Below are 19,095 nucleotides of genomic sequence, written 5' to 3' on the forward strand. Positions count from 1 at the left end.
TGAATACATTTAGTTTTACATTCAGGAGATACCTTATAACTCAGTGTGGAATGATCCTTAAAGATAGAGACCAGTCATAACTGATACTAAGGCATCTGGTTTCTGTCTGCACTATGCACTTCACTTGTTAATGCATATATTTAGATCTTGTTATAAAGATTTCTATTTCTGATTTTCAAGAAACAGAACTGAGTAGAGCAGGTAGAATCCTTTACCCAGAAGCCATACCTGTAGGAAGCCCAGCCGTAGCATTGTGCTGTGTTACCTAGTGGACTTTAATGAAGCAAAGTAGCTGAAAGATGATAGTCTCCCTTCTGAATACTAGACTCACAGCCAACTCTGTAGAGATGATACTGTCATGGCACAAATCTAAACTTAGAGATAGGTAGACAGACGATAGAATTGGGATGCTGAGGAAGAGATGTGATGAGGGCATGTTGACTCTCAGCTAGTTGGGTTGGATGGATGGATAGATGGATGGAAGGAAAGATGGATGGATAGATAACAGAGGGAGGGGGATAAGGAAGGAAGGAAAGGAAAGGAGGGAGGGAGATGACAGAATTGAGATGCTGAGGAGGGATGAGGAACATGTCAACTTGTATTAGTTGGGTCAGTTTGGGCATATTTGAGAGTACTCATAGGGAAGTGGTCATCGCTTAGTTTCTTCAAGTAACGAGGCAGTTTATTGTTAAAGAAAAGATTGATTTAAGTGCTTATTTGTATCTATTAAAGAATACATTTTTATTGTGGAAAAAAAGACACAATAATAGAAGAAAACTTAGCTGTATATATAATCCTTTCATTTAAGGATAAATTGCTTAATATTCTGGAACAGTTCATTCCAGCGCTTTCTCCTTATAAGAATATTATATTAATAATATATATGGTCCTACCATCTTGGAATCTCATAGGTCATATAGGCCTGAGTCTGTTTCTCTAATTCAACAATATAACAGGAGCTCCACCCACAGTGTCATTAAATACATTTTTTTGAATTGGGATTTTTAATGCTATCATTTGTATAGCGTTTTCTTGATTTATTTTTCTACTTTTTGTTAGAAAGTTAGATTCTTTGCTATATTTTGCTATAATAAATGAGTATGATTAATATTTTAGTGTGTGTTTTTCTCCACATCTCTGATTATTTCATTGGTATAGATGAAATAACATCTATACCAATAACAGTGACTTTGTCGAGTAAAAGCATATGAACATTTTTAAGGCCTTTAATTACCCAGTTGTGTATAGAAGTGAATATACTACCATGAACCCAGAGAAAACTAAATTTTTCTAAGATATCCGACCTTCTACTGGGAAAATTGTTAACCTCTAGAGATTTTAAAAAGTTAATGTATTAGGTACTATTTTATTTTAAAATTAAGTTTCTTTTTTAAATATTTTATTTTATTTTATTTATTTATTTGGTTGCTCCAGGTCTTAACTGCGGCCGGTGGGCTCCTTAGTTGCAGCTCACCAGCTCAGTTGCAGCACGTGTGCTCCTTAGATATAGCAAGTGAACTCTTAGTTGCAGCATGCGAACTCTTAGTTGCGGCACACATGTTGGAACTAGTTCTCTGACCAGGGATTGAACCCGCGCGCCCTGCGTTGGGAGCATGGAGTCTTAACCACTGTGCCACCAGAGAAGTCCCTTAGGTGCTACTTTAAATAGTAGCTAGTGTGTATGCCAAGCAGTGTATGTACTTGTCTCTTTGTGTGGCTTGTATATTGGAACATATGTACCTAATCTCGCAGTAACAACATTAGGTAGGCATGATACCCATTTTAGCTATGAAAAAGTTAAAGTTCAGAAATTCAAAGTAATTTGGTGGAGATAAAATAGGCAATAGGTAGCAGAGCTAGAATTTAAACCCAGGTCAGTGTGACATCAGACTGTGCTTCTCCTGCCTTGTTCTCCTTCTTTGCATTTTCTGTTACATTTTGGCAGAAGTTTTGTTACTGAATAAAAGTATGGGATTTGTGCCTTGAAAATAAACTTTACAGATTTTTCCCCTTTAAGTCAGTTACGGTGGCTGGGAAGAGACTAGCAAAAACTATGAAAGAAAAGCCTTAGTGGGAAGGGATCTGCAACCTCACCCCCAACTCCTACCACAACTCTACTTCCACCCCAGGGGGAAAGCACCTCTGACTTCCTCCCATAGAGAGTCCAAACGGTGCTAAGAGACACCCAGAAGGTGGTTTTGACAAGAAACAGAGAACTGGGGTAAGGAGATGAGAAACTCACCAACCGAAGCAACGCAAATCAGTCTTTGAAGGTCATCAAACAGTCCTAAGAGTTGGAGGCAGTGCTGGATGAAAACAGGCAAATGTCTTTCAGGGGGACCTTCAAGATGGCAGAGGAGTAAGATATGGAGATCACCTTCCTCCCCACAGATACATCAGAAATACTTCTACATGTGGAACAACGCCTACAGAACACTCACTGAATGCTGGCAGAAGACCTCAGACTTCCCAAAAGGCAAGAAACTCCCCACGTACCTGACTGTGTGGCTGACCGGCTCTTAGTGCTCTGGCTGGGTGTCAGGCCTGAGCCTCTGAGGTGGGAGAGCCAAGTTCAGGACATCGGACCACCAGAGACCTCCCGGCCCCATGTAATATCCATCGGTGAGAGCTCTCCCAGAGATCTCCGTCTCAACACTAAGACCCAGCTCCACCCAACAGCCAGCAAGCTCCAGTGCTGGAAAGCCCATGCCAAACAACTAGCAAGGCAGGAACACAACCCCACGCATTAGCAGAGAGGCTGCCTAAAATCATACTAAGTTCACAGACTCCCCAAACCCGCCACCAGATGCGGCCCTGCCCACCAGAAAGACAAGATGCAGCCCCACCCACCAGAACACAGGCACTAGTCCCCTCCACCAGGAAGCCTACACAACCCACTGAACCAACCTTAGCCACTGGGGGCAGACACCAAAAACAACGGGAACTACAAACCTGCAGCCTGTGAAAAGAAGACCCCAAACACAGTAAGTTAAGCAAAATGGGAAGACAGAGAAATATGCAGTAGATGAAGGAGCAAGGTAAAAACCCAGCAGACCTAACAAATGAAGAGGAAGTAGGCAGTCTACCTGAAAAAGAATTCAGAGTAATGATAGTAAAGATGATCCAAAGTCTTGGAAAGAGAATGGAGAAAATACAAGAAACGTTTAACAAGGACCTAGAAGAACTAAAGAGCAAACAAACATTGATGAACAACACAATAAATGAAATTAAAAGTTCTCTGGAAGGAAACAACAGCAGAATAACTGAGGCAGAAGAACGGATAAGTGACCTGGAAGATAAAATAGTGGAAATAACTACTGCAGAGCAGAATAAAGAAAAAAGAATGAAAAGAATTGAGGAGAGTCTCAGAGACCTCTGAGACAACATTAAACGGACCAACATTTGGATTATAGGGATCCCAGAGGAAGAAGAGAAATAGAAAGGGACTGAGAAAACACTTGAAGAGATTATAGTTGAAAACTTCACTAACATGGGAAAGGAAATAGTCAAGTCCAGGAAGTGTACAGAGTCCCATACAGGATAAATCCAAGGAGAAACATGCCAAGACATATTAATCAAACTATCAAAAATTAAATACAAAGAAAAAATATTAAAAGCAGCAAGGGAAAAGCAACAAATAACATACAAGGGACTCCCCATGAGGTTAACAGCTGATCTTTCAGCAGAAAGTCTGCAAGCCAGAAGGGAGCGGCAGGACATATTTAAAGTGATGAAAGGAAAAACCTACAACCAAGATTACTCTACCCAACAAGGATCTCATTCAGATTTGACAGGGAAATTGAAACCTTTACAGACAAGCAAAAGTTATGAGAATTCAGCACCACCAAAGCAGCTTTACAGCAAATGCTAAAGGAACTTCTCTAGGCAGGAAACACAAGAGAAGGAAAAGACCTACAAAAACAAACCCCCAACAATTAAGAAAATGGTAATAGGAGCATACATATCGATAATTACCTTAAATGTAAATGGATTAAATGCTCCAACCAAAAGACATAGACTGGCTGAATGGATACAAAAACAACACCGGTATATATTCTGTCTACAAGAGACCCACTTCAGACTTAGGGACACATACAGACTGAAAGTGAGGGGATGGAAAAAGATATTCCATGCAACTGGAAATCAGAAGAAAGCTGGAATAGCAATTCTCATATCAGACAAAATAGACTTTAAAATAAAGAATGTTACAAGAGACACGGAAGGACACTCCATAATGATCAAGGGATCAGTCCAAGAAGAAAATATAACAACTGAAAATATTTATGCACCCAACACATGAGCCCCTCAATACATAAAGCAGATGCTAACAGCCATAAATGGGGAAATGGACAGTAACACAATCATAGTAGGGGACTTTAACACCCCACTTTCACCAATGGACAGTTCATCCAAAATGAAAATAAATAAGGAAACGCAAGCTATAAATGACACATTAAATAAGATGGACTTAATTGATATTTATAGGCCATTCCGTCCAAGAACAACAGAATACACATTCTTCTCAAGCTCTCATGGAACATTATCCAGGATAGATCATATCTTGGGTTACAAATCAAGCCTTGGTAAATTTAAGAAAATTGAAATCGTCTCAAGTATCTTTTCCGACGACAACACTGTAAGACTGCATATCAGCTACAGGAAAAAAACTGTAAAAAATACAAGCACATGGAGGCTAAACAATACACTACTAAATAACCAAGAGATCATTGAAGAAATCAAAGAGGAAATCAAAAAATACCTAGAAACAAATGACAGTGAAAACATGACAACCCAAAACCTGTGGGATGCAGCAAAAGCAGTTCTAAGAGGGAAGTTTATATCAATACAGTCCTACCTCAGCAAACAAGAAAAATTTCAAATAAACAACCTAACCTTAAACCTAAAGCAATTAGAGAAAGAAGAAGAAAAAAAAAAACCCAACATTAGCAGAAGGAAAGAAATCATAAAGATTAGATCAGAAATAAATGAAAAAGAAATGAAGGAAACAGTAGCAAAGATCAGTAAAACTAAAAGCTGGTTCTTTGAGAAGATAAAATTGACAAACCATTAGCCAGACTCATCAAGACAAAAAGGGAGAAGACTCAAATCAATAGAATTAGAAATGAAAAAGGAGAAGTAACAGCTGACACTGCAGAAGTACAAAGGATCATGAGAGGTTACTACAAGCAACTATATATGCCAATAAAATGGACAACTTGGAAGAAATGGACGAATTCTTATAAGAGCGCAACCTTCCGAGACTGAACCAGGAAGAAATAGAAAATATGAACAGACCAATCACAAACACTGAAATTGAAACTGTGATTAAAAATCTTCCAACAAACAAAAGCCCAGGACCAGATGGCTTCACAGGCGAATTCTATCAAACATTTAGAGAAGAGCTAACACCTATCCTTCTCAAACTCTTTGAAAATATAGCAGAGGGAGGAACACTCCCAAACTCATTCTGTGAGGCCACCATCACCCTGATACCAAAACCAAAGAGGTCACAGAAAAGAAAACTACAGGCCAATATCACTGATGGGCACAGATGCAAAAATGCTCAGCAAAATACTAGCAAACAGAATTAAACACACACATTAAAAGGATCACATTAAAAGGATCATACACCATGATCAAGTGGGGTTTATCCCAAGAAGTCAAGGATTCTTCCAATATACGCAAATCAGTCAGTGTGATACACCATAGTAACAAATTGAAGGAGAAAAACCATATGATAATATCAGTAGATGCAGAAAAAGCTTTCGACAAAATTCAACACCCATTTATGATAAAAACTCTCCAGAAAGTAGGCATAGAGGGAACCTACCTCAACATAATAAAGGCCATATATGACAGACCCACAGCCAACATTGTTCTCAATGGTGAAAGACTGAAACCATTTCCTCTAAGATCGGAAACAAGAAAAGGTTGCTCACTCTCACCACTGTTATTCAACATAGTTTTGGAAGTTTTAGCCACAGCAGTCTGAGAAGAAAAAGAAATAATAGAAATCCAAATTGGAAAAGAAGAAGTAAAATTGTCATGGTTTGCAGGTGACATGATACTATACATGGAGAATCCTAAAGATGCTAGTAGAAAACTACTAGAGCTAATCAATGAATTTGGTAAAGTAGCAGGATGCAAAATTAATGCACAGAAACCTCTTGCATTTCTGCACACTAACAACGAGAAATCTGAAAGAGAAATTAAGGAAGCACCCCCTATATGCCACTGCAACAAAAAGAATAAAATACCTAGGAATAAACCTACCTATGGAGACAAAAAACCTGTATCCATAAAACTGTAAGACACTGGTGAAAGAAATTAAAGATGATACAAACAGATGGAGAGATATACCATGTTCTGGGATTGGAAGAATCAATATTGTGAAAATGACTGTACTACCCAAAGCAATCTACAGATTTAGTGCAGTCCCTATCAAACTACCAACGGCTTTGTTCACAGTAGAACAAAAAATTTCACAATTTGTATGGAAACACAAAAGACCCTGAATAGCCAAAGATTGCTTTCTCAAAGCAATCTTGAGAAAGAAAAACGGAGCTGTAGGAATCAGACACCCTGACTTCAGACTATACTACAAAGCTACAGGAATCAAGACAGTATGGTACTGGCACAGAAACAGAAATATAGATCAATGGACAGGATAGAAAGCCCAGAGATAAACCCAAGCACACATGGTCACCTATCTTTGCTAAAGGAGACAAGAATATACAGTGGAGAAAAGACAGCCTTTTCAATAAGTGGTGCTGGGAAAACTGGACAGCTACATGTAAAAGAATGAAATCAGAACAATTCCTAACACCATACACAAAAATAAACTCAAAATGGATTAAAGACCTAAATGTAAGGCCAGACGCTATAAAACTCTTAGAGGAAAACATAGGCAGAACCCTCTGTGACATAAATCACAGCAAGATCCTTTTTTTGACCCACCTCCTAGAGAAATGGAAATAAAAACAAAAGTAAACAAATGGGACCTAACGAAACTTTAAAGCTTTTGCACGGCAAAGGAAACTATAAACAAGATGAAAAGAGAACCATCAGAATGGGAGAAAATCTTTGCAAACGAAGCAACTGACAAAGGATTAATCTCCAAAATTTACAAGCATCTAATGCAGCTCAATATCAAAAAAACAAGCAACCCAATCCAAAAATGGGCAGAAGACCTAAATAGACATTTCTCCAAAGAAGATATACAGTTTGCCAACAAACACAGGAAAGGATGTTCAGCATCACTAATCATTAGAGAAATGCAAATCAAAACTACAATGAGGGCTTCCCTGGTGGCGTAGTGGTTGAGAGTCCGCCTGCCGATGCAGGGGACACGGGTTTGTGCCCCGGTCCGGGAAGATCCCACGTGCCGCGGAGAGTCTGGGCCTGTGAGCCATGGCCGCTGAGCCTGCGCGTCCGGAGCCTGTGCTCCGCAACGGGAGAGGCCACAGCAGTGAGAGGCCCGCGTACTCCAAAAAAAACAAAAAAACAAAAAAAAACTACAATGAGATATCGTTTCACACCGGTCAGAATGGCCATCATCAAAAATCTACAAACAATAAATGCTGGAGAGGGTGTGGAGAAAAGGGAACCGTCCTGCACTGTTGAGGGGAATGTAAATTGATACAGCCATTATGGAGAACAGTATGGAGGTTCCTTAAGAAACTAAAAGCAGAACTACCATACGACCCAGCAATGCCACTACTGGGCATATTCCCTGAGAAAACCATAATTCAAAAAGAGTCATTTGGGCTTCCCTGGTGGCGCAGTGGTTGAGAGCCTGCCTGCCGATGCAGGGGACGTGGGTTCACGCCCCGGTCTGGGAAGATCCCTCATGCCATGGAGCGGCTGGGCCCGTGAGCCATGGCCACTGAGCCTGCGCGTCTGGAGCCTGTGCTCCGCAATGGGAGGGGCTGCAACAGTAAGAGGCACGCGTACCTCAAAAAAAAAAAAAAAAAAAAAAGAGTCATGTTCCACAATGTTCATTGCAGCTCTATTCACAATAGCCAGGACGTGGAAGCAATCGATGTCCATCAACAGATGAATGGATAAAGAAAATGTGGCACATATATACAATGGAATATTACTCAGCCATAAAAAGAAATGAAATTGAGTTATTTGTAGTGAGGTGGATGGATCAGAGTGAAGTAAGTCAGAAAGAGAAAACAAATACCATATGCTAACATGTATATATGGAATCCAAAAAAAAAAGTACTGAAAAACCTAGGGGCAGGACAGGAATAAAGGTGCAGACGTAGAGAATGGACTTGAGGACACAGGGAGGGGTAAGGGGAAGCTGAGGCGAAGTGAGAGAGTGGCATGGACATATATACACTACCAGCTGTAAAACAGGTAGCTAGTGGGAAGCAGCCGCATAGCACAGGGAGATCAGTTCGGTGCTTTGTGACCACCTAGAGGGGTGGGATAGGGAGGGTGGGAGGGAGATGCAAGAGGGAGGAGATATGGGAATATATGTATATGTACAGGTGATTAACTTTGTTATACATCAGAAACTAAACATTGTTAAGCAACTATACTCCAGTAAAGATGTTAAAAAAAAAGAAAGTAAAGTTTACAACCACTGCCAGATATGTGATGGTTCTTTCTTTAAATTGCAATTTCCAGTGACCTGTGCCTGAGAAAGGAAATGGTCAAGTCAGAGACTTTTGTTAATCTAGAGAATTAGACTCCTGGTTTATAGAGGAAGTCTATTTCACATCTTATATTCTTCAGTGAATTCATCTTCAGTGTAGTTTACTGTTCACTTTTGAACGGAAATAAAGTGTTCCTCAACAATGTGTTTATTTGGATAAAAAGGGAATTAGACAGAGTCTACTCTGGGAATTTAAAATAACACACACAGTTATAAATGTCAGTGTTTTTATCAGTTTTTTTAGATAAGGTGGGTATTTTTTGGGTAGGAAGCTAAAAGAAACAGTTGAACCTGGGAGATAAATCTTGGCAAATAAGAAGTTGAAAATAAAGGAAGTATAAACCTTGAACTTCTTATTTCTGAAATTGGCTTAATTCTTCATTTTAGAGATATTTTTTAGGACTTACGGTTTTAAATTTTTCTTAGAATAAATCTGACTTTTGGTGAGAGGAGGAGTGCCTGTTCACTCTGTAAGTAATTGAGAATGTGGGCAGGATAGTTGGTATTTTTAAAAATTCACGACAAACACTGTTAACATTGTCTTGTCACTGACTTGAGTTTCATGCAGGGGTTCAGATGCCGGTGTCTGGAGGAGGGAACTCAGATGGTTCAAAGCTTGTGCAGTTGCCTCAGAAGTCACTGGGGCATAATAGCCTTTTTCAAATCCAACGAGTTAATCAATCAGAAAGGGTTTACGAAGAAACTAGAATGTGGTTTACTGTCTGCCCTGAGAATCAAAATTCTCAGATAGCTGCATGGAACTTTCTGCAGGGATGGAAGCGTTCTCTGTGCTGCCCACTGTGGTACTGACCACATCAAATACTAGAAATGTGGCTTTTACATCTCAGGAAATGCATTTTAAGTTTTATTTTACTTCTTTTTATTTAAAATCAGTTAGCCACAAGGGCTACCTTAAAAGCACAGGTGTAAAAGGTGGCTCTGATGTTCTCTTTTCACCAGGGACCTTTTTGCATTAAATGTAACGTCCCTCCATTGCAGCTTGTCACACCGGCCTCCCACATCTCACGCTGTCCTAGTAGTTTCATCTGATCCTGTGGGCCAGTGACCGCCTGGCCGTTGTGTCACTCCCTTTCCCACGCACTGGTCCCTCCAGGAAGGATGCGGGACCTCTCTTGCTGTATCCAAGTTGGTGGGTCCCATCCTCCTTCCAGGGAAGAGAACAGACTGGCTTCATTTTTTATCTTTTAATTCTTTACACAGTTTTTTTTCTATAAATTAATTTTATTTATTTATTTATTTATTCATGTATGTATGTATGGCTGCATTGGTTCTACTGCAGCACCAATGATGTTTTACTGCACTTAGTTGTTTCCTTCGTGTGTGTCCCTGTATGGACTGTAAGCCCTCTCAACTAGCCCCACACGATGGCTTGGCCTCCCGTGTCAGGAAGATGTGTGCACTAGACAGCTTTGTCCTCAGGCCAGTGGGGCTTCGAGTTGAGACTAAATTGTAAACAAAATTGATTAGTTTATCCCAAGTATGTCTTCGGTGGAAAGAAGAATTAAGTCTAGGTTACGTTTTTCTGACAACTACAGTTCTTAGTCTGACTTCTTTAGCTGACTAGCCATTAAAGGAGGGAAGGAAAGGAAGGAAAGAAAATACCTTCTATTTGTCTTGGTTTAGGTCACTGCATTAATTCCTTAGTCATCCTTGCCACCCACCAAATTTGGACACATTCTTCCTAGACAGTAAACAAGCAAACTGATCTGATTTGTGATGTGAAATAAATATTGTTTGTTTTATGAGCTGATAATGGGGTATTTAACACTTTGGCAGTGTTGACAAGTGATAGCAAATGAAAAGATATTTCACTTGGTTTTCCTCTCTGCCCTTGGTGACATTAAAAAAAAGTCTTGTTTCTTGTTTTACCTGAGTTCTGTATATAACACTCTCAGTAAAGAGCAGTGGAAATGGTTCTTCATGAAAGCAAACATTCGAACAAATTGTCATTTGTATTGAACATACAGGATTCTCTTTTTTTTTCTTTTTTTTAAAGTTTCCAAGAGAAACCATAGTGCTTGGACTCCACGGAAGACTGTTACTGTCTAGTTTTTTGTGTATTTTACCATGTGTGTGACTGTCCCACATTGCAGCCCATCCTATTGCCATGGCTGCTGACTTGTCAAGGATGCTCTGAGAGTTTACTAGAAAGTAAACACACGCTCTTCAACTTCCTTAACAGAAGAATCACTGTGAGTCCAGCATCATGATGATGTCCACTGGTGTTGTTGGTTGTGATGTGATTTATCAAGTGAGGTTTAACATTTTAAGTTTGTCTTATTTATTTGTTTGTGTTTGTTTATTTATGGCTTGTTGTGTCTTCGTTGCTGCGCGTGGGCTTTTCCTAGTTGTGGCGAGTGGGGGCTGCTCTGTTGCGGTGCACGGGCTTCTCGTTGCGCTGGCTTCTCTTGTTGCGGAGCATGGGCTCTGGGTGCATGGGCTTCAGTAGTTGTGGCACACGGGCTCAGTAGTTGTGGCTCGTGGCCTCTAGAGCGCAGACTCAGTAGTTGTGGCCCACGGGCTTAGTTGCTCTGCAGCATGTGGGATCTTCCCAGACCAGGGCTCAAACCCATGTCCCCTGCATTGGCAGGCGGATTCTTACCTCTGCGCCACCAGGGAAGCCCCTTAGGTTTGTCTTTATTTTTAGTTAGATCTTCAGAAAAACTGGTTAAACTTGTTACAATATTAATCTGAATACATGCTCTGTAAACTTGCTTTTTGGTCATCACATAACATTTGCGGCAATAAGGTAAGTAGAGAGGTGATAGTAGAGTCCACAGCAGTTAACACTGGCCTGCAGCATGAAAAGAAATAAAGAGGTCATACTCCCTAGGAGCATGACGCTGGTGCCATGTATATGGATGTTGAAAGGCTGTGACGTCCTCGGCCTCCAAACGAAGGAAACAGCATCTGTGTTTCTTCTGCAGAAGCTCAGTGAGGTAGTACTGAGAACTCTGCTTGTCACATGGAATCCGAGTTATGGTCATTGCCACCAGGCAGCCCCGCAGGTGCCCCACCATCCCCTTCCCTGTGCCTTCACACACCCTCACCCAGGCAGCCCTCACCTGGTTACCTCTCCTGGGAAACCTTCCCTGTCTCCAGAGGGTCCTCCCTCGGGGTATCATATAACACCCTTTTCCTTTGCAGTAAACCTGTCCTCTCAGCCTTCTTGTCTCAGACTGGATTCCCAGTCCCCTGCCCCTTGCCTGGCATGTCATAGGTGTTGAGTAAAAACAGCGAAATGAACCAAATGAACCTAGATATGGGTTTTAAGGTCTATCCCAAATCCACTAGCCTTGCACATCTATTTTGTATAGGTATGTTTTTAATTTGGTTTAACCTTAATAGCCTCAAACAGGACATTGAATTTGGCAGAACAGAGTTCTAATGTTAGTATGCCTATCTGTAAACTGTAAGGTTCTAAATACACACAGAAATCTTGTGCTATGTTCTTAACTTAGCAGTTAAAATAATATTACTTGATCGGGCTTCCCTGGTGGTGCAGTGGTTGAGAGTCCGCCTGCCGATGCAGGGGACGCGGGTTCATGCCCCGGTCCGGGAAGATCCCACATGCCACGGAGCGGCTGGGCCCGTGAGCCATGGCCGCTGAGCCTGCGCGTCCAGAGCCTGTGCTCCGCAACGGGAAGGGCCGCGGCGGTGAGAGGCCCGCGTACCGCAAAAAAAAAAAAAGGAATATTACCTGATCATATTTTTCAAATTAACTTGAAAGAAAAGGCTGGGCACGTATGACATCTTTCATCCATCCTGCTGTATCAGGACCTTCACAGTTGAGCCCAGTGGTACCCGATGCTGTGCCCCACCCCTGCCCTCTTGCTTCCTTGAACCTCTTCTTGCTGACTGTCACTCTGTCTGGCTTGCCTCTGTCTCTCCATGTCTCCTAATTGTTATTTCTAAGTTACCATACGTGTAGTCTATCGGCTTAAAATATTACTATTGCAAATTTGTCTTCTTGTTGGATTGTCCCTTTTAATCATTGCGTGATGTCCCTCTCTATCCCTGATAATTTTCTTTGCTCTAAAGCCTACTTCATCTGATAGTAATTTCAACCATATTTAAGTTAATGTTACATGATGGTTTTTCCCCCAGCCTTCTACTTTCATCCTACCTGTATCTTTATATTTGAAGTGAATTTCTTGTAGACAGCATAAAGATGGACCGTATTTTTTAATACACTCTGCTAATCTGTCTTTTAATTGCTTTTTTAGACCATATACACTTAATGTAATTATTGATATATTAAGACTTAAGTCTCCCGTTTTATTTCTCGTTTTCTCTGTGTTGTTCTCTGTTTTTCATTTCTCTGGGTTTTTCTTTTTCTCCTGGCATTATGTGGGTTGCTTGAACATTTTTTAGAATTTCATTTTAATTTATCTATAATGTTTTTGTGTTGTTATAGCTATGTTATTGGTTGCTCTAGGCATTACATTTTATATGCATCACTTATCAGTTTATGGGGTCAACATTTTGCCAGTTTGTGTGAAGTGTAGGAACCTTGCCTCTTATGTCCCTTTACTGTCCTCATTTATATGATTGTCTTAAATATTTCCTTTGCATACATTTAGAACCATATCAGACAGTGTTTGAATTCTTGCTTCAACTCCAAATATAATTTCAAAAACTCAACAGGAGCAGGAAAGCCTATTTTATTTACCTGTATCTTTCCATTTTTATTTCTTCTTCCTCACACCTCTTGAGGTTCTGTTCATTGGTTTTTTTGGTCTCTTTTTTCTTTGTTGTTTATATTTGGTAATTTATATTATTTTATCTTCACGTTCACTGATCCTTTTCTCTGCTCCCTTCATTCTGCTGTTGAACCCATCCAGTGAGTTTTATTTTCATTATTTTATTTCCTAGTTATAGAATTTCCGTTTAAGAAAATCTGTATCTTTGCCAAGACTTCCTGTTTCTTTGCTGAGACTTTCTATTCTTTCATTTGTCTCATTGTGCATTTGTAACTGTCACTGAAGCATGTTTGTAATGGCTGCTTTTGAATCTTTGTCAGGTAATTCTGACATCTGCGTCATCTTAACATTGTCATCTAGTCACTGTGTTTTTTCATTCAAGTGAGAATTTTCCTGGTTCTTAGTGTAACAGGTGGTTTTAGATGGTAACCTATACATGTTAGGTATTATGATACGAGAGCCTGGATCTTATTTAAACCAGTTTTAGGTGGCTTTGTCTGGCACTGCTCTGAGAAGAGACGTTGGGAGGGTGGGGGGCTTCTTACTACCAAGTGGAGGAAGGCGTCAGGATTCCCTTCGTTACCGCTTCCCACGAGGCTGCCACTCACCGCAGTGGAGGAAGGTGGGAGGGCCGGGTAGTGGTGAAAGTACTGACTCTGCTGGGCCACTGGACTCTGATCCAAGGGGCGGGGAGTGAGGCTCGGTTACGGGAGTGATGGGGGTGTGAGGGTGAGCGCCTCGTCTCACACCAGCCCAGCCGGCCTGCACAGACTCTTCATCACAGCCTGTCGAGGGGCATGTCCGGCCCCCACTTGCGCTTTGCCTGCTGTGTGTGGCAGTAGGTCACAGTGTTTCTATGATACTTGCCAGGAGCGGAGCAGTGATTCCCTAGGACTTTTCTGTCTCACTGGGCTGCCCCTTCCTTGTCCTTCCTTTCGAGGGTGCTTTTGTCGGCACCCGTTGCTGTTCCTAGGCTACAGACAGGAAGCTCAGGAACTTGCTGCTCTGTCTGTCCTTGGGTCCCAGCTGGACAGCCTCCTCCTCTCCCTTTTCAGCTTCTTCTGCTCTTTCGTTTCTGTGCAGCACCAGGCATTTCCTTGGGTCTAACGGGAGAAATAGGGGAAAGTGTGTCTACTCCGTCTTCCTGTTAACCCTCCTGTTAAGCAGTGCTGCCTGTGTGGGGAATGAGCGTTAGCTAGTCTGAGAGGACCCAGTAGCGCATTGTCCTACTCCCACTTGAATGTGGGCCATTTCAGTGGCTGTGGTCTGTTTGGTAGTGAAGGTGGAGCTCCTTTGGTGTCTGGTGTCATGCTTTCTGAAAGATGAGAGCTGTGAAGTGTCCGAAGGTCTTTCTTGTAACATTCACTTCAGCGTCGGGCAGCTGTGTGCCCCACCCCCGCCCCCGCCAAGTACTTTCCCCGAGGGGCCCTGAGGCCACTGTCCAGGAGCCTGGGAGGCCCCGGGGGACCTCCAGCTCGAGCACTGCCGCCCCTTCCACCCCCACTCCTGACACAAGACTTGCTCAGAAGAGCAGAGCCAGATGCACTGGCAGCTGCTCTAGGGCCTGTGTCCTTAGCCAGCAAGTCGTTGCCCTTTGTGATTTAGCAAGAAGGTGAGGGGAATCCAGCATTGCAGATAAACTTGTATTTGTATTTCTTTCCCTTTCCAGGCAAAAGCTTATTATCCCAAATGGAAGTTGCCCTGTTATTCTGAATACTTATTTTTGTCAGAAAGTTGTTGCCAAAGAAGATTCAAAAACAACACATGAAGTGCACAGTTGGGACACACCCCTTCCGAGAAGAAGCATCATTTTGGCCCAGATGTTTAGATTTCAGAGCCTAACAAATAACTCACCTGAAAACCAGGTAAACTATCACTGACTTAGAGGTTTTTTGCTTTGTAGTAATACTGCGTTTAAAGGCTTTGGAATTTATAGAGGTGATTACCTTTGGTCCTTTCCAAATATTCAGCAACTATATGTGTAATCTTTAATTTATTAAAATATGAGTTTTCTTTTTTTCTCTTCTCATAATTGCCTAAGAATTTTATTTAAGCCTCTTTTATTTATTAAAAAAATCATGTTTTTCTTTTTCATAACATCTGTATCCCTTGGGATAAAGAGAGCTGCATAAACTTGAGGTTATACACTGGAGATTGCTTTTTGGAATTTTAGTGGCCCTGAGCCATGGTCATCCACCAAGATGAACTTGGGGAACCACTAAACTTCACTTGCGGCAGGCACAAAGGACACCCCCGGGACCACTCGGGCTCCAAGTGTCTGACTTCAGTGCGCCTGCCTCAGGGTCGCCTAGTTATCCCAGTCAGCGCAGAGCGGAATACTGAGGCTGACGGTGTGAGGGGACATCGGAAAGGAAAGGAAACGGACTTTGAACCTACTTTGTAGGTGTGGAGTTGAGCGGGAGCTCCCTTTGACTGTCAGAGCGTGTGTCTGGAGAGGATTATGTGAAAAGGAGGGCTGTCTAATCAGTTTAATTTAACAGATGGAAAATACAGCTCAGAGTGCATTGCTGCTCTATGTACAGTTTCAGACAGCTATGTGATGGTGAATTCATGAGGTGTGTCTTCGTCTCACGTCCGTGCTAGCGGAGCGGCAGTAGAGCTTAGCGGTTAAGTGTGTGGACTTTGGAACTAGGTGCCTAGTTCGGGTCCTGCCTCAGCCACTTGCTGTTGGGTGACGTTGGGTAAGACACTGAACTCCTGTCTCAGCATTCTCATCTGTCAAACAGTGGTAACTATGCAGCCTGCCTCCTTGGGTTGTGAGGTTAAATGTGTTTGTTACGTAGCACCGTATGTAAGGAAAAGTGCTGCAATGTAGGAAGCACGGAGCACTCTAGAGGATGTTTATTTACTAGGATGTTTACTGGGGTCATAAAGGTGTTGCATGTTGCTCACAGGAGTGTGCAAAGTGCTAGCACTTCATAATAACCCTAGTCATTCTTTTATTTTGTTTTGTAGTTTGTGCTATTGAGAGCGTTACCTCATAAAAGAAAATGTTTTAAATCACCATAAGGTGTTTTAATAGCAGTACTTTCTCCATGTTTTCAAATCCCCGAGGTGGTCTGTCCTCCTGCCGCTCCCCTGTTCCTCGACTCACCAGGCCTCCTCTGCCACGTTGGTGGCCCGTGGATGGGAGCCCCGCGCCATGGGCGTGCATCTGTCCTTGTCATTCCTTGAGTGTCCTGCAGTCACGCCCGATGCTTAGGGTTCCCCAAGCACGTCGGGATTTGGTATGTAGTGTGCCCTTGTGGGTCAGACTGGAATTGTTCCCTTTGCGTGTCTTGCCAGGTTATGTGTGCTGGTCACACCACCGTGGGCACAGACTGGACCCTCAGGCCCGAACAAGCAGAGCTGGGCTTCCCCGCCCGAGCTCCCCTGAGGGATTCTCTGCTGGATGCAGTCGAAAGCCAAGGAGTTGCCACCTGGTCGGGAGCCGGGGTCCGGGTGGTGGTGCAGAGAGTTTACTCTCTTCGCTGCAGGTGTCAGCAGGCAGATGGCACAGACCCTCCTAGAGTTCGGTGAGTGACGAAACACAGGTGCAGGTGCCCAGACTCACCTGGAGAAAGTGAAGGCTCTTCTCAGAGCAATTTCTTCACTGTATTCACCATGTACATGGGTTGTATTTGTTTGGTTGGTTTTTATTTACATCAGAATTTGGGACACATGGTATGACAGAGGATTTTGTCTATTTGTAAAAAAAGTCCTTACTGAAAAAGTTAGTCACATTTACTTTTACCTTTAATAATTCATGTTACTGAAAGTGATACAAGCACAAATGGTATTGTTATAAGAAATCCAAGGCATGGTTACGTACTTAAAAAGACCACTGCAATAGCTATCAAGTTTTATGTCTTAAAAACCTGAATAAGTAAATGGCAGCTGGTAAATCTGTGACTCCCAGATGGTGCCGTCGAGTCTGCATCAGAGCTCTTGGCAGAACTTCTGCTGTGATGCAAACATTTTTTTACTGCCCTAACCAGTGAGGTGACCACTGACCACCATGTAGGAAGTATGGCTGGTGGGACCGAGGAACTACATTTTAAATTTTATTTAAGTTTAATTAACTTTATTTTAAAGTTTATGTGGATAGTGGCTGCCTTGGTACACAGGATGGCTAGGTAGCTACGAAAGCGAGGGCAAACCTGTGATTCAAAGTACTTTGCTCCAACAAATTGTGGGAATGGCATCTTTTCTACTGAGACTTAGGCTCCTCCTGGTTTTATTTGTTTTCAAATAGCTAGAGACACATCGCTGACTGAGAGTTTATTTATTTATGTCAGACTCTTCTGAGGTTATCTTTCTGTGTTAAATTGCCCTCAAAGCAGTAAGACAGATTTATAACAGAAGAGAAATGAAAAGGTTAGATGCCAGTTCATCAAACAATCATTTTGTCTCTCTACTATTAGGAGAACACTACAGAAGAAATAGTAATTCACAGTCATCATATCCTTACAGTGCCTTCTGGTATTTTTCAGAAAGAGCAAGCAGGAAGCACTGCCCTGTTAACCGTGAGTCCTCTTCCAGTGGACAGCAACTGATTTTAAAGTACCATGAATTTGAAAAAGTCCCTTCAGGTGTAGGGTTAGAGAATGTTTCTTTTGGAATTATAGAAAAAATTTATTTTTATTTTGTTTGGAATATGCGTGTGTGTGAAACCATTATATCCATCTTTAGGTTTTAACATGACTTCTAGCTGTCGACCAGTTTTGTGCTAGACTTAAACTTGTGTAACTCTAAATAGGATCACCTGAGACAGTTACAGGTTAGACAGAGGTTTAGTCTTGCTTAGCTTTTTTCGCGGTCGGTAGCCATGCTAGGCTCTAAGGCGGGAGTACCAAGTGAGCAGGGCGCGGAGCACCGCTGCAGGGGGGCGGGCACAGCCGGAGCTGAGGCGGCAGAGCTGGCGTTGAGCATCACGTTCCTCGGAGGCCATCCTCCAGCTCTGCGGCGGCGCCTGTTTTACTTGTTGAGCAAAGAGAAAAAATTGGAAGGTAAGCTGCTGCCAGTGGTCGGCGTGTGAGTGCTTTGGGTTTGTGCCTTGTAATACACCTGGGACATATCGAATGAGACTGTGCTCGTGGTGGATTGAAGGCAGGGCAGGCATACCTCAAAAATAAGAAAACAGCATTGAGTTATTCAGATGGAATGCGCCTGCATCGTGGTGGGGGGCTTCTCGTTGCACACGTGAGGCTGTAAACAGAGGCTGGAGGACCTTAGCGCCATTTCACAGGTGAGGAAACGGGACCTCAGAGAGGTTCTTACTGCTGATAGTCATACAGATGGATGAAAGAAAAACATCATGAGGTATAGAATCCCCAAATGACAGTATTGTAGAGAATACGGGAGCTACAAAAGAGGGAAGAATATTGAGTTAGAACCAAGCTGGGTTTAGAATACAGCTGACCCAGGGGTTAAGTCGTCCTGGGAAGCCACTGCGGGAGCTGTGCATGAAAAGGAACCTTTGGACAGAGGCCATAGCGTTTGGCTTTGGGTTTGAGACAAGGCTTCTGAGATGTCTTTGGGGGTACAAAAAGGTCTTATTGTATAACTGATCATTAGTTTTTTCTAGATTCATTTGCTATAGTAATGATCAGGGTCTCCAGTTTACAAATCACATTAAGAGAGAAGTAACATTACACTTAGCACCCTAGTGATTCTTTGCTGGTGTGTATAAGGCATCTCCTT

The 19,095-nt window shown here is 42.2% G+C and overlaps 1 protein-coding gene across 1 annotated transcript in view; it reads left to right on the plus strand.

Annotated features, from left to right (window-relative positions):
- SPIDR (scaffold protein involved in DNA repair) overlaps positions 1 to 19,095 on the plus strand; it is a 294,972-nt gene that overhangs the window by 177,860 nt on the left and 98,017 nt on the right. Inside the window, exons 9-10 of the mRNA XM_065895727.1 lie at positions 15,062 to 15,257; positions 16,699 to 16,928. Of these exons, the coding sequence (XP_065751799.1) occupies positions 15,062 to 15,257; positions 16,699 to 16,928 (426 nt within the window). The remainder of the gene's footprint in view (positions 1 to 15,061; positions 15,258 to 16,698; positions 16,929 to 19,095) is intronic.

This window comes from Phocoena phocoena, chromosome 17 (genome assembly GCF_963924675.1).
Source record: "Phocoena phocoena chromosome 17, mPhoPho1.1, whole genome shotgun sequence".
Taxonomy (NCBI): domain Eukaryota; kingdom Metazoa; phylum Chordata; class Mammalia; order Artiodactyla; family Phocoenidae; genus Phocoena; species Phocoena phocoena.